Raw genomic sequence first — 16,965 nt, forward strand, 5'->3', positions numbered from 1 at the left:
TATCGACAGCGAATTACGGTGACTTGCCAAATTGTGACTAGGTAGTATTATCAAGAAGATCTTAGAAATGATGGTAACAGATTCAATTAATACCAATATCAAAGTAACAGGCCATCCAGTAAGTTTATTATAATTGTCTTATGCTGCCTTGTTACCTTTCTGCTGATGAAATAAGAATTATATATCAAATTTCACTTAGATAGGGATAGCAAATTATGAATGTTATCACTAGTAATTCGTATCGAATCATAGTTATGCACAGTCAGTATCTGAAAAATATCATCATAAAATGTTATAACGAAATGTAAAAAGCGTTATTGATTAAGTAATTTTTTTGCCAATACATGAACTGATTGATCTTTAGCCATGTATTAGAATCACTGAGAGTGCAAAAATATTGCATATTTTAAAGCCCAATGAATCGTTAAAACGATTACCAGTTTTCAATATGAGGCCGTTAGAGCGAAAATCCTCAAATATAAATGTCTATTGCAAAGTTCTGTATGATAATCATCATTTAGATAAATAAATTAATTTCTGATATTGAATATAAAGAGGGCAAATTCGAAATTAATTTTGAGATTTTACTACTCGAGCTTCATTGTCTTCGTTATCGCTTGGCAAAAGCATGAGCACTGAGGTGTCCATTTCGACGTCGCTTTCTATACCCCAGCCGGAGCCGTAGCTAATTCTGGGGTAAGCTGGCTCTCCGTGGATTGGTACATCCAAACCTACTCGTGATAAAATCACAAAATGTATATATCAATAAATAGACGATAGCATGTGCTATCGATAATTATCCGATACTTTGATTACTAATTATACATTAATATACAACTATCGTGACATTACTAACACAATATATTCAACTCAGTCCTACTATATAAATGGCAACTGTACTTTAACCACATCGATCACATGCAAATTTGACTAATTTTTTAAAATAGTTTAAGCAGCCTAAAATAATCGTTTGATTATATGCATAACTGGTGAACTACACTATCAAAACACTTACTAAACTAGCATGACTTTCAGTTGTCGTTCGGCTTTTAATAGGGTATAATAGGGATAAACAAGAAGTATAATAGCATAAAAACGGTGAATAACATATCTTTACCTTTAATTTCTATCTCTTCGCTAACACGTAAATAACCCGTCTTTTTCAAGATTAAAAACATCAATCCAGATGTTGCTGAGGTCCATGTGAGGATAGCAAGTAATCCTAACATGTTCCAACCAAATTGTAACCATGACGTTTTATCCATATGTCTATAAAATAGGCCAGTTTTAAAGTTGAATAAAGACTGAGCGATCATTCCCCATATTCCAGCATTTAAGTGAACTAAAAATATTAAACGTTGGTTTTATAATCCATTTCCATATTTTACAATTGTCAAGAAATCGAGAAATTTGCATATAATAGTTTGTTAAATAGCATAATTTCATTCACAGTACTGAAGGTTTCAGACTTTCAATAAAATTATCTGTATTTAAATACTCCTACTATAGATAGCCGTAAAAGCTTACCTGAGATAGCATCCAAAGGATCGTCAATCCGAAATTTTAATATTGCCCAACTCCAAACCATAAATGTTAGTCCAGCAATTGCTCCGATGAGTAGAGCGGCCCATGGATAGATGCTATTACATGATGCACAGACAGATGCCTAAATGAAGTGCACATTAACATTATTTAATTTTTCATCAGCTCTTTGATCAGATTCAATCTATCCTAAGTGAAGATCTAAATTTATCTAGGTATTAGATCCTAATGAACAAGAGTACATAGATTAAAAATTTCGAACGATTACTCTATGCTTGAAATTTAGTCATAAAATAGCTAAATATGCAATCTAGCAAAATATTTAGCTCGCGATTCTAACTTACAATCCCTGTTATCAGTCCATTGATACAAGTTAGCAAACTCCAATGGTTCGATAGTTTTGGATGGAGTCGCTTAGTGAATAAAGCAACAATGGCGCCACCAGAACCAGCTAATATAGAATTGATACCAATCAGTGCAATTTTAGGAGCGTCAAGAGAGCCATTTACGCGAAAGTAAGAGCTAACATTGAAAGTTATCAATCCAAAAGCCAGAATAAACCCACCCAGAGCAACAAACTATAGTATTCAAAACGGTGAAAGGATAAATAATTCGTGATATAATTACTTTTATATCGCTATATTTATATGAAGTATCATCGATTTCTCCTATGGATCTATCCGACACTGAAAAGATTAACTCCCAAAACATAAGCTAGATAAATCATTATAGCGCTATTAGTTCCTAAAGATAGCAACTAGATTAGAAATTATTTATAAACATAGAAAGAATCATTATTAAGACTAACTGGAACAGTATGGCCAGGCAAATTTTTAGGATTGCCATTTTTATCGAATCGCCCAAGTCGTGGACCCAGAAATAGAGCTCCAATTAAAGCGCACATACCTCCAACTCCATGTATTAAAGAGCTGCCAGAAAAATCCTTCGTGATAATCGTTAGATTCAAAAGAAGAATGGTTATAGTAAATTTGTTTGCATATAATGTAATAGATAATAAATTATTACAGCAAGTTTCATTAATTTGTAGTCTAACCTGGTAACTTGCTCCAGGTACGCCAATCATAAGCCATCCATGAGGATCCCATGCCCAGTGTGAAGCAATTGGATAGATGAAAGCTATACGACAAATAGATAATCCTTTTAAAGACGGTTGTAGTATTTCTCTACTTTAGAATTTTATTCTCTTACTTCTACATTTCTTATTCGAAATATTGATGGCTATGGCAATATCAACATTAAAATAAATCATATCCAAAAAAACTGCAGCCATAGAACTTGCACTTACAGGTAATAACAGCAGAATAGACTAGATAAGATGTAAATTTAATTCTTTCAGCAACAGCTCCACTGACAATACTAGCTGCAGTAGCTGCATAAACGTAATTACACCACCAAAAAGAATAGCCGGGCCCGGGTAAATTAATGAGTAGGAAGTATTTTGTGCCAATAAATGTGTTACCATCTCCAAAAGCGAACGCGTAACCAACAGCCCAATATGAGATAGCTCCGATAACTACGTTAAAATTGATAGTTTGGTATAGTTATAACCAATAAAATCTCATATCTATTTTCTACTTACGCATATCCACTACATTCTTAATAAGAATATTGGTTGTATTCTTAGATCGAACGGAACCAGCTTCTAAGAAGGCAAATCCCGTTTGCATAACTATTGAGTAAGGAAAAGAACGGTTATCGCAAAATGCTCATCCTTAACGTTGAACGTAATATTTTAGTCTATTCCAGGAACACTCAATTATGTATATTTAAAAGTCAGAAAAGCAGTTTTTAAGTTGCAATGAAAGTTTATGTATTCTTAATATTACGATACGCTGAATAAGTATATAGTTGTAGACATAGAAGTGTATCTTGAGCGTATATTGATGACTTCAATATCACGATCGTATATGTATGTAAGTTTTCGGTTTCAAGCATACCTTAAAGCCTATTTTTCTCATATAGTTCGCAATCACAATAAATGAGTGATTGATTAAGTATGGATACACAAATTAATTGAGTAGAAATTTAAATACAGTCTCTGTTATCCCCAAAATAGCCGTGTCATATGTAATGCACCATACTGCAGAAAATTGTTTAGCAATTCAATTTATCTGTCTATTTTCTGTCTGTTTAAATTTTACCTATCCATCTACATATGAATTCATATCAATCTATTTCCTCTTATTTAACTATATAACGCATTCTTTGCAATGATCTACATATATAGATACATACAGTTCCGTGCATTTATTTACATTCATGCTTAATTATCTCTCAAGCTTCATCTAGGAGTATTTATCATTTTATATTCGTATATCTAGTCAGCTACTTCATTTATCTTCAGGGATATAATATAGTTTGACGATAAAGTGTAAATAAGAAAATTCTAACAAGTCAATTAAGTTCAAGTAAAAAGGTATATTAATTTTCATAGATGGTTTTAAAATCTGTACTATCCGATCTGTTTTTAACAATATGACACGACAATATGGTGTAAAACAGGATAAAATCTTGGCGGTAAGAATGAAATAAAGAAGGCTTTACGTAAATGATATTTGATTAAAAAAACGTTTTTCAGTCTGCCTAGTCCATCTATTCGTATTTTGTATTTTCTTATTTATATTAACATCTAGTTTAATATGAAATATAGTTGAGCTAAACATGCCAACTAACATTAAATATATATATATGCAGATATGAAATCAAATAAGTGTAGAACAGATTTAAGGGAAAAATTAAAATCAGCCTGGCGGCGTCCATCAATTCAGTATTCCCTTGAGAATACGCGTAGTCTTATGAAAACCTATAAAATACTATATAAATTAATGAAAAAAGCGGACCACATCCCTGTTGAAATACGTTAAATCGAATGTATCTGATTTTGAAGTTATTTGTACTGATGTAAGGTGTTTGTATCACTTCTTAAAAACCAGCAGCAAGATCGATATAATTCTATCTACAGTGTACGAACTAGTCAAATGCATGCCATATGTTATTTCTATATATCAAAGTCAAAATAAGCTTTAAATATGTATTTCCTACTAACTTACAGAAAACGATAAGGCCAGTAACGATGTGAAAGATTCCTATTACATTATATTCTAGCGTATTTAATTGCCACGGATTCTTTGTCGATGTTACGTTGGAAGCGATCAATATCCCACTCGTTGACATCTTACAGTGGATTAAGGCTAGATATGGTTGCTCATCAATTTGTAAAATTAACGAATAGCTTAAGACTTAATCCGCTATGCTTAAAGCTAAACTATCATATCACCGCCCTACAGTTAAATCAACTATCACGTTAATTTTAAATTGATAAACTAGAATAACGTAAAGAATTCAGAATCCACAAACTTTAATTCCCTTTGGATATACATAATCAGTCGCAGATGATGATACAATCTTATTTAGAGCCGCTTCCATAAATATTAAAACAAATGCATGCAATGACTATATTCCAATGATCAGCAGTTGGTCTAGCCTAACCTATTTACTTTTTAATAGTAGAACAAAGCTAACCCAGCCGCCATTGTCATCTATTTTATCATCTTAAATCACATAATACAACTATTGATTTATTATTTGTACAGAATTCAGCGGTTATTATATTGTTAACTTGATCAATACACTTTTGATTACAGATTTGGCCATGGTAACCAAGCACAAAGAACTCTCATCGACTCTTTATATATACGCGAATTATATATTAGATGATTGGATTTATCAGCAGTCCTCCTTTCTTAATTAAATGTACTCTTAGGCTCTTTATTCTGTAAGCTTGAATAGTTGTACTATTACTAAAGGTATTTAACTTCATAAATTTATTACTGAAGGTACTCGTTGCAGTAAACTACAAGTGTATCCATTCAATCGATATTATCTTCATGCGTTACTTCAAACAGTAAGCAATTGGAAAGACCTTCGCCCTCCATATACTGTAATATTAGATTGCTAAGCCTTTATTTACATCATTCATTTACTGTATCCAGAAACGTGTATTGTAAGATTTTAAACAATTACTGACAGAATTTAAATAACTTAGTTCTACAATATTTGAGATAGTTATTAAAAGTCATTTGCTAGATGTGAATGAAGCATGTATGTTAATAAAAATAAATAGTAACCGTATAGAAGTAAGATATCTATTTCTCCTCTATAATAAAAATTCGAAGGTCAGATTATGGATCTCCACGTACAGATATTAGCGATGATAATTATGATGATTTATTATTATTATTTTTATACACTTTTACTGCCATTCCGGTAGTTGCAAATAGATTTGGCGTTAATTGCTTCGTCTACCTATGGTATTATAGGTAATTGTCTTGATGTCGTTAATTATAAAGGTATGGAGTAGAACATTAGCTATCTGTTAATCCATCCCATCAGTTAATTATCGTAGCACTTACTTCCTTTCCATTTTGACTATACACTATTGCCTTGTTTCATAATAATATTAATATCTGTTTGTGTAAATAAATCCGTTGACTGATTGAACTGAATTGCAGTACGACATTATTTCTCATTTTATACTATCGGCTTATCTTATAAGGAACTTGATCATCTTATTAGCAATAGAATCTTAATTCATTTTTTTTGTCGACTACATATTAAATTATGTACTGCGAATGCTCTGTCTTTGATAAATTAGATTTCCTGCTATACTACCTCGTAATAATTTTCCTAATTCTTTCAATTTCATTGTCTGTAATAGAATTATGAGATCAAGATACCTGCTGATCATCCTGTCAGGTCATTGCTGTTGGATCATACTTTCTAGTAATGATTTCCATCATCAGTTTATTTCACAACATACACGTCTGTCACAACCGAGATTGCAGCACAAAAATTAGCGGGATTTTTCCTCTAAAGCAATCTTAACTATCTAAGCAACTAACAGTAAGCACACTTTAATCTACCAATTCTAGATTTGAGTTTTAGACGATAAAATGCTCAAGTTAAGAATCAAAACTTTATTCTAAATGCTATTTATTAAGTGGCCGATTAAGCTCGCAACTTGCAATCTTCTACTAAATACTGATGACCATCTATTATCGACTAACTTATCAACTCTCTCAATTAAGAACTTTGAGGCTTTTATATAAGCTCACAAACTTCGTTGGTGCAAAACAATAATAAATTTATAGCCAAATCTACATACTGAATATAGTAAGAATTGCAGCACACTTTCAATCACATCTAATAGTAGTTAATTAATGGCTAGGTGTTAAAATATGATTCATTACTCACCAAAGTTATATCATTGATGACGCAATAATTAATTAATTGTCTCAGTGCCGTGCTGTAGATTTTTACTAATCTAAGAAATGATAATTAATCTTGAGATTTTACTGTTTATTTAAAATTTAAACTTTTTCCAAGGATCCATACTCGATCTTTGGTAGTAATTCAAAAATTGGCATTTTTAAGATTATTGAGTTACCGTTAATTTCAAACTGTTCAGAAGCGGATAAAAAGACGTCCATAGAATATTATAATATTAAATTTCAGTAGCAGATGGGATCTGTCTTATTATATTTTGATTACACATCGCTAGCTAGCTGTGAGGCAAAATTGACTACTGTACTGGCCATGGAATACTGACCAATCAACTTATTTCTCATAAACGGTTTTGTTTATTTGGTTCAAATATTGAAGTAATTTCTTTGTAGAATTACTAGAATTGATCCATAATGAAATATGACACGGATAAATAGCTTAAAAGCGATGATCTCCTAATTGGTTTATTGCTAAAATTAAATATAAGCTCTTTAAAGCATTATCGATAAAGATGGAATATTTTAATTGGTAGTAATGATAGTTAGCCGCTCTACAACTTATTAGTTGTACAAAAGTGGCAACGCATCTAGAGTTGCTAATTGTTACAAGATGTTTTACTGCAGAAACGACTAAAAATGTAAGAAGCAATGGTTTAATTAAATATTTACCATCTACCATATATCATCGATAATTTCTTTACCAATAAATATTTAGACTAGTATTTAAATCTAATATTTATCTACTTACCTGTAGGAACGAATGAAAGTGTAAGAGTAATGGTGTAATTGAATATTCATCACTTATACCATTAATACTTTACCGATAAATGTTTAGACAAGTATTTAGATCTAATATTCATATATCTAAGTATGGATTGGAATAACCAGAAATAGATCAACCGCTACAGTGAAATATAAAGTATATTAATATTAATTGGAAACTATATAGATATACTACTGTATTGATACGCTATTTCGATGGCAGTTCAATTTATTAACAAATTCTATAGCATCAGAAACTAATCTAGACCATTAATACTCTTAAATCTAAAGCTATAATCAAGATGATCCGTGGTTTATCACGTCAAAAACATATATCGTAAGCTTATCTCTACTACTTTACCGATATTAAGGTAATATTACTACAATTGATCACACCTGAATCAAAATTGCCTAAAATATTGATGTTAATTCTTTTTCAATTTATTACAATAACTGCTATGCAATACATTCTAGTTTTTCGAGAAAAAAACAAACTCTACCGCGATAAGCAACTACAACCCCAATTAGAACTAAGCCAGGATAATTAAAAATTTTCAGAGTTTTAAATTGTACTCATAAATCACTTCAATTAAAGCTCTATTAATCGTAAAGAATATTAGCTAGTAAGAGTACTTTACTGAAGAAAGATTGTCATATAGGTATTAATTCTGGATATTATCAACTATCCGAACGATTCAGATTTTCGAGAGTAAGTTTCATTCCTTGTGATGCTGCTTATTCCTTCTCCTCTTGGTCCTGCTCTGGCACTGATGTTTTACGCTGTTTTAACAATATGATAGATTCTTCAACGTCGTAATCATCATCCATGCCCCAACCTGAACCATAAGCAGCTCTAGGATATGCAGGTTCACCATGAATTGGCAAATCTAAGCCTATCATATTATTGACAAGGAAAAATTTTAAGAATTGAATCTTGTCTCACATAATTTGATGTGATGCAGTTATAACAGCTTTTTTCTTGACAATACCTTTCAATTCAATTTCTTCCGATACTCTGAACATTCCAAATTTATTAAGTAGGTAAAACATTAAACCAGATGTCAATCCAGTCCACAAAATAATACAACCTAATCCTAATAAGTTCCAACCAAATCGAGCCCACGATAAAGCAGTAAATCCAGTATAAAATATGCTAGTTTTAAAGTTAAAGATAGGCTGAGCAATAACACCCCATATACCAGCACCCATATGCACTAAAAATTGAATAAGTAAATGGTTATATCGAATAATATTGACATCAATCAGCTATGATTATGCTTCGATAGCGGTTATTTTACCGGCTGCAGCATCTAATGGATCATCGATTTTGCATCTCAGAAATATCTCACTCCAGCATACATAAGCAGTAGCAGCTATAGCACCAATTAGTAAAGCTGCCCAAGGATAAACCGCATTACATGATGCACAGATGGATACCTGTAAAATTAAATTTTAATCTTCAGTTCGAATCTTTCCTTAGTTTTTCATCTGAAAGTGATAAACTAGCGCTTCAATAAATATGGTCCCGGTACTAAAAATTAGCATATCCCAATAATTAATATCGTGATTTAATGCGAACGAAATCAGTTCATGTTATCTTCGTATATATTTGCTTACTATTCCAGCAAGGCTGCCATTCAAACACACTAATAAACTCCAGCTATTACCACCTATCTTTGGGTGTAATCGTTTGATCAATAAGGCAGTTAAACCACCACCGGAGCAAGCCATAGCGGTATTGACAGCAATTAAAGCAGCAACTGGGCCACCACCGTAGAAAGTAACACGGAATTGAGAACCAACATTGAAGCCAAATAATCCAAAAATAAGAATAAATCCACCAAGGGCAACAAGCTGTTCAAATGAAATTGAAGAATAGTTAAACTCATTGCATATCTTAGTACCGCTAAAGGGCGTAAAAATATTTACTGAAAGTTGCTGTAGAAGTCTTATTTTTAAGTTATCGCTATTAAAAAACATTAAACTTGCTAACTAATTTATATACGCTTATAAATAAAGTCTAATTGTGAAAATCGGTCCAGTACAGAAGATTATCATTTTTGCTAATAATATTTATGTAATTAATTATGAACATATACCCGATATAAATATCGTACGTATTTTAACTTATTTCGATCGGAATTGTAGACTCTTCGTTACATAGTGAGGAAATTGATTTAAAAAAGTATGAGTGTGACAACCAATTTGATGGAAAAAAGAACTACTTTTTTGCCAATTATGCAATCAATCATAACTATATAGTCTCTTCGAAGGAGATTGTATAGATACTTTGGAACACAGCACAGAAACAGATTTTAAAAAAATATCTAATTGTGAAAATCGGTCAGTTGGAGAAGAAGACATATTCTTACCAATTATACAATTAGTTATAGTAAGTATGTAGTATAGCCGATATTACTAAAGTACGAATTTTGATTTATATCAATAGATATTGTATAGATACTTTGGAGCACAGAGCAGAACTTGATTTAAAAAAGTCTAATTGTGACAATCGGTCCGATCCGTTGGGCTAGAGGGTAAACTTTTACTAACTATGCAATAAATTATAAGTATGTACAGTAGCTGATATTACTAAAGTACGTATTCTAACTTGTCTCGATAAATATAGTATAGATTTTTTAGAGCGTAGGGACAAAATTGATTTTAAAAATATCTAACTGTGACAATCGATCTATTGAAGAAGAAAGTAAATTTTACAACGAGGTAATTACGCAATTATTTATAACAAGCTTATAGCCAATATTACTTAAGTGCGCATTTTAATTTGTCTCAGTGGATATTGTATGGACACTTTGGCGCTTAGTGAAGAGATTGATTTTAAAATAAATTAAATTAAAGGAAGCATAAAATAATGAATAAAGAATCGCACCGGAACGGTGTGGCCAGGTATCGTCTTGGGCTTGCCATTTTCATCAAATCGGCCAATTCGAGGTCCTAAGATGAAGGCTCCCGTTAATGATGTTACACCACCGACGCAATGAACGACACTACTACCAGCAAAATCCTACAAGCAGTAAAGAAAAGAATCTTTAAACTAAAGATTCCATAGCGAAAGATACCAGATTTACTACTTATTGCATCTGTAGAAGAAATTATTGTTGGCTTGACAGAATATGCCTGCCATCAAAGCTTCTAATTCCCGAGAAGGTATTTATTAGTTTTATTTACAGCTGATACGTGCAAATTAGAATTGTAGAGCTAAAAAAAGACGGCATCCTCTAAATCTGGTCCATTTATCTCTAGCGTAAACTTAACATACGAATACTGTATAAATTTAATGATAGAGGGTAAAATAAGTAAGGTATGGATGGGTGCTATAGCCTGAGGTTATCGCGAATTTGGCTTTATAAAAGTATCATACTTTTTCTACCTCCTAATTACAAATGTCATTAACGAATTATAAAATAGGATTAAAATTTGCTGGACAGTAAATGCTAGAAATAATTTTTTCGAGTAGTAGAATAAGTAGCTCTTACTTTATAGTAAAGATATCCGTTAAGAAAGTACTTTCCTTTAATATGGATAAAGATGTTTCAAAAAAGCATTATAAATAATTTTTGTCTATCAGATACTGTAAAGATAGATCTCCAGAATGTAACTGTAAAGTATTTTCTTATATAGATTCATTTTCGTGCTTTAATAAGAGCAACTATTTCCTTATAGTGATTAAATTTGCGATACAGTATATTTTACGAATACATAACTTGTAAGCATTTACAACCCTGAGATTTCGCCACCAAATGAACTATTGCATAGTTTGTTAATTACTGGAAGCAGGTTAAATTTAACCGCTATTGGATGTTCATATGCTAAGATAACTACCGGGTAGAAGATATTTTAATATTAGCAAAACTAACCTCATAGTGGACCTTCCCTACGCCATATAGCAACCATCCTTGAGGATCCCAAGCCCAATGGACCACAATTGGATAGATGAAAGCTAATATTAACGTAAAAATATTCTTATTAAATTGGCAATGGAACATTCTTAGCTTGTCAAGATTTTGATTCTATTGAAGGATATGATATTACAAACAGTACAGACCAGTGATGATCGAAGAATATATCAAGTAGCCACCGAAAGCTGTTCTTTCTGCCACAGCACCACTCACAATTGTTGATGCAGTAGCAGCATATACATAATGATACCACCAATAAGAATATCCAGTCAATGGTAGGCCAATTAAAAAAAAATATTCGGTACCAAAAAATGGAGTTCCTTTACCGAATGCTAAAGCATAGCCAATAGCCCAAAAGGACACAGCACCGATAACTATCAATGCAAGATCAAAATGGATTATTTTCTATCTATATGTTAGCAGTTTCGATTCGGCTTAAGTAGTATGCTAAATAACACAACGATTCCCAATCTATAGTATTTAATTACTTTACTATTTATAAGCTGTCAGATGATAGTAATGGCATCAATTTTCTGAAATCCAGATCATTTGTCCATAATTTGTAAAATAGTAGCTAGCCTTCAACTTAATTTTCAAAATTCACTAAACTCAAGATGCTTATCCAGTTATCTACATTTTTAAATTAGTAATGCCCAATATTTTAATTATTCCATGTAATATTAATTTTATAAGCTTTACAAAATGTATACGTTTCATTGAAATATTTAAAATAGTTGCCATCTACTGATAAATACTGTGGTTTAGCTAACATATCTACTAATGTTTCCAAATTCTTAAAGGACAAGCTACTATTTTAGTTCTCTACTATTTTTACTTCTTGTTACGATTTATTATAATATCTACTTCAAGTAACGGTTCTGAATTATTAAAATCTGTATCTGCATTTTACAATTATCTGCACTCTATTTTACATTACATAAATACGATAGAATTTCCATGTAAAACTTACTCATACGTTCTGGAATTCTATATCATTTTACAGAAATATCTACCATTATAGATATCTATGATAACAGTTTTCAAGAGCATTTCTTATTGAGATGAATAACTTACAAACATCCATTAAATTCTTGACTAAAATATTGGTGGTATTCTTCGATCGAATTGAACCAGCTTCTAGAAATGCAAATCCTGCTTGCATAACTGATTTCAATTTGATAAAATAAAAATAAAATGGTATTAATTTGATAATATGAATTGATAATAGTGTTATTAAATTAAAGCTAGTATCATAGATATAACATCAGTTTTATGGAAGTTTGAGTATTATTAAGAAACCGGATTACTATCTCAAAGAATTTTGTTAATATGTTGAGAGACTATCATATATTATTCTTTGTAATTCGCTAATTTCTTTCCATAAGCTCACTGATGAAAATTCTCCTTCATATGCTACGTAATATATGTACTGCACATTTTACTTCCGGAAATTAAAAATTCCTTTAACATTAAGTTACACAAACCGGTTTGATACGAATTTTTGGCGATAAACTATGGAAAATTTTTCATTTTCCATCGAACAAATGTCAAGGTTAGCTAAAAATTATACGATATCTACAGGATCTTAAATTTGATCAATGTGTGTGTAATGTAACTAGTATTGTGATTATAGATTGTTAGCCATGTTTAATATAAAATACGGTAGATATTTGGTAGCTGTAACTATAGACTGTAGTGGTGTAGACTCTATGATAGAGTACAGATGACTATATACAGTAAGCTGTTGAGTTACTAATAAGACTATAGGTAAAAATAGAACTGTAAATCATATATTAGGATATGGTTAATTCATTGTACTTTGGCTGGTGTGAATAATGTCTACGTAAGTACTGTAGTCGTATTCATATTGGTTTAATGATGGTCCGCAGTAGAATAGTCTTTCTAAGAATAATTTAACTATGTGTAAAATAATGTAAAAGGTTGCCATGCGGATTGTAGCTGCAAATGCTACGAAAAGTATAAAAGCATGCAACTTTAGATTATTCAGTTAGTTCGTTGTAGAAGTCTTTAGTAGTAGTATTCGACTAGAGTAGAGTTGTGTGTAGTTAATCTTTGTATAAGATTCAATAAAGCCCTTATTTTTCTAAAATTTGGAATCTCGTGATTGGTATATATATATTATACACAGTGTAGATCCACAAGCACTCTAGACAATCGATTTCTCGAACCAGTTCCATTTGTTTGAAAATTATATCATTTTAGACATTAATTAGTATAACAATACTACGGCATTGATCATAAAATAACTTCCTAAATACGGATTTTAGTTGGTAGACTATGACCATATTGCCATGTCTATTTCTCAGCTAGGCTCAAACTTGAATGATCTTTGAGCTGTGATAGCCCAAATTGTAAATTTAGGTCATGATTGAATTCTCTCACAAAAGAAATGAAGTTCAATTCTATTTTAGCAATACAGGATATTCGTTGCATGCTATTGGTCAAGCTTTGATTATAGCAAGTACTCTAGAAAGTAATTTTTGGCACCCTGATAGCTAGGCTTCGCTTAATGATGTCGTTAAATCCCTAATCATTAACTTTTACTTAATTTTTGATCAGACTACATCGGGAATAACTTACAGAAGATTAATATATTTGTATCAACATTAATTAACGGCGTGGTTTCAGTTCCTTAGTGGAACCTAAAATTGCTTCTGATATTTTAAAGAGATACAGATAACATTTGGGTTAAATTATGCTTGGGTGTCGTAATCAGCTTGCAATAAAAGTACTAAATCAAGGCGCTAGATGCGACTAGATCAGCATTACGGTATAGCAATATTTGATCTACAACAGACTAGTCAATTCCTACAGCAAGATAGTTACAAATTATTTTATTGAAAATTATGTGCTGATATCCAAGACCAGCTCAGAGCCGAGTAAACTGCACATTATAAGGATAAGGTTTTATGTGTGAATAACATCTAAAATTTTCAGTGAACTACAGTAATCTCATAATAAACTATTACAACACTCTATACTGTATCATATATTAATCAGTAGAATATATTATATGCTTGTTGTTTGCCTGCTCGCGAGGCGATCATCATTAATAATTAATAAAGCTAAATTAATATGAAGCGTTAATTGCTTTGTGAGAGCTTTTAGCTCCATAAGTTTGGGACTATTGGAAGTTTATAGGAAGACTTTATGCTCATGTTAGCTTAGTGCTTGTAAAAATCAGGATCTTAGCTTATGGTCCGTTTGTTTCATCAAATTTCCTAGTTAGAAATACCGTAGAATGTAAACTGTTGTGAAAGAGAAATAAAATTAAGAGTAAAACATAGGACACATACGCTACAGGATTAAAACTATCTACAGACATTTTCGATAAAAAGTTGGACATTAAAAAGGTGATAAAGAAACGGAGAGAATAATTTAATGCCCATTGCCAGGATTATATTAATCCTAGCTCTCGCTGAAAGTAGATTGATGTACTGTCTAGGAATCTTCTAACGCCCGGAATGATACATTTGATATCTCTAGAATCTCAATTTTATAGGTTCTGTGGTCTCTATTGCAACTATTAAGTCATCGACATAATACGACTGATTTTGCTCACCTGGTATCAATATTAGCATGTTTGTACTGTAAATGTGTTCTTAATGCATCAACTTACAGAAAACGATCATGCCAATGATGACATGAAACACTTCATTTAAATTTTCATTAGTAACCACATTATATGGATGTGTTGTAGTATTGGTAGGTGCTGCGGTAGATTCAACTTGTAAGTCGTCCATACTTTTAACCAGTATGTTGCGGAGAGAAATATATTCTATCTTTACCCGATGGAATAGCTACTAATCTTTTAGGTAAGTACGAAGGCCGAGTTACAACCTATGCTCTACTAATTTATTCGATAACCTAGCAAGCAATATTAAAGGTTAGCACGTAATAAGACCAAAGAGGTTTCGTTATTGTTCTCCATTTAAAGATCGACCAATGGAATGTCTATCATAGTCTAGAAATGAATAATTGGCTTCTACGACAATATTAAACTAGGCATAATGCTCTCGTTCTAGGAATTATAGCCATTGAGCTTTTATTAAATATGACACTAATATATTATTGTTCATCCTCTAATTGTTTATCGCTAATTTAAATATAGTCAATTTGACATATGGCGGCTGATAAAAACAGATTGCAAGATTGCCTGTGTAAGCATAGATCACGTAGATTAATCTGCTTAATATCGGATACTAATTCACTCGAATAATCGCATCAGAAGGCCAATCCTACGCATGATTAGTATACATTACAAACTTCTAGGATATAGAATATTCTTGAAATTGGGTTTAATAATGATATTTCCTAGGCCATGACTTTGAAGTAATCATTATATTGAGCTATCTATCCTTCATCTTTAGTATTACTGTACTTCCGTTTGAAAATATATACCTGAAAATTCCGTATATGATTGGAAACCTAATAGTATTAACACTCAGAGAACATTTTTGCAATTGCGTGGAATAATAACCTTTTTCTTGGTTTGACCTTGAAATATGGGTGTGTAATGGTTTGCATAGAATAAAGCATATTGGTGGGCCGTGGCTGATGATGAAATAGTAAAGTAAGACAATCGCTCTTATCCAAGTGTTAAGAGTTGGAACTGAAAACTTGTAGACTGCGCCGAAATTTTTGAAGCTTAAGCGTTTTACCGCTGGCATAGAATCTAATTCGGCCTAAGATTGTAAGATCATTAAACTACGAACATGGCATAGTTACGATGAAGATATTGCAGAGCGATATACCCTGTAAAGTTACTGGCCTTCAAAATTAGATACTCTTTCCAATGAGAAAATGAATATTATAATACCGTATGATACTGCAAACTATACATATGTTAAAATATTTAGCTCGATCTGCCTGATACAGGTGGTTCTATTACAGCATTGAAAGAGTAGTTTAGTATTGTTAAAGGAGAGAATTTTTTAAGCGTACTTTATAGAAACGTTTAAACCGGTTTTCCATCAGTAAATACTTTTATCTCCATATTATTATTCATTAGTGCTAAACCATATGTTTAGAATGGGCGAGGCTATTTAAATAATTGATTTAACCTCTTTCAAGTAGACTGATAGACTTTTATTGCAATTATCGTCGATCGAGAGATATTAACTCAAAATTTAAGGATTGAGTAAGGTCAAAGGAAGTAGTAATAGTGCTATCAATTAGAATATATGTATTACCATTAATTTAATCTTTTTACAGGCATGAAAAGAATTCCGCCTATGCTTTCATAAATCGACCAGAATGAATTAAATCGGAGGAGGATAGAATATCTTTAATATTTAGCCTTAATTCACTTCTCTTAACACACAGCGATAGAATTCCTTCTTTACTTCAATTTTCTACTCTTATAAATTGAGGCCAATGGGAGGCGTGCAGCACGGATATATATCTCCATAAATACA

The 16,965-nt window shown here is 31.7% G+C and overlaps 2 protein-coding genes across 2 annotated transcripts; both read right to left on the bottom strand.

Annotated features, from left to right (window-relative positions):
* Positions 1 to 570: 570 nt before the first annotated feature.
* On the bottom strand, positions 571 to 4,737 carry TRIADDRAFT_61877 (uncharacterized protein; the record flags this gene model as incomplete). The annotated part of the gene is made up of 9 exons (XM_002117815.1): positions 571 to 731; positions 1,118 to 1,342; positions 1,528 to 1,666; positions 1,887 to 2,120; positions 2,351 to 2,485; positions 2,597 to 2,679; positions 2,849 to 3,076; positions 3,143 to 3,232; positions 4,614 to 4,737. The coding sequence occupies 9 exons, from the start codon at positions 4,735 to 4,737 to the stop codon at positions 571 to 573; spliced, it is 1,419 nt and encodes a 472-aa protein (XP_002117851.1).
* Positions 4,738 to 8,342: 3,605 nt separating this feature from the next.
* Positions 8,343 to 15,291, bottom strand: TRIADDRAFT_33117 (uncharacterized protein; the record flags this gene model as incomplete). The annotated part of the gene is made up of 9 exons (XM_002117816.1): positions 8,343 to 8,500; positions 8,597 to 8,821; positions 8,906 to 9,044; positions 9,225 to 9,461; positions 10,498 to 10,632; positions 11,498 to 11,568; positions 11,674 to 11,901; positions 12,602 to 12,691; positions 15,168 to 15,291. 9 exons carry the CDS (start codon positions 15,289 to 15,291, stop codon positions 8,343 to 8,345), a joined length of 1,407 nt encoding a protein of 468 aa, XP_002117852.1.
* Positions 15,292 to 16,965: the final 1,674 nt, after the last annotated feature.

This window comes from Trichoplax adhaerens, genomic scaffold (genome assembly GCF_000150275.1).
Source record: "Trichoplax adhaerens TRIADscaffold_30 genomic scaffold, whole genome shotgun sequence".
NCBI lineage: Eukaryota > Metazoa > Placozoa > Uniplacotomia > Trichoplacea > Trichoplacidae > Trichoplax > Trichoplax adhaerens.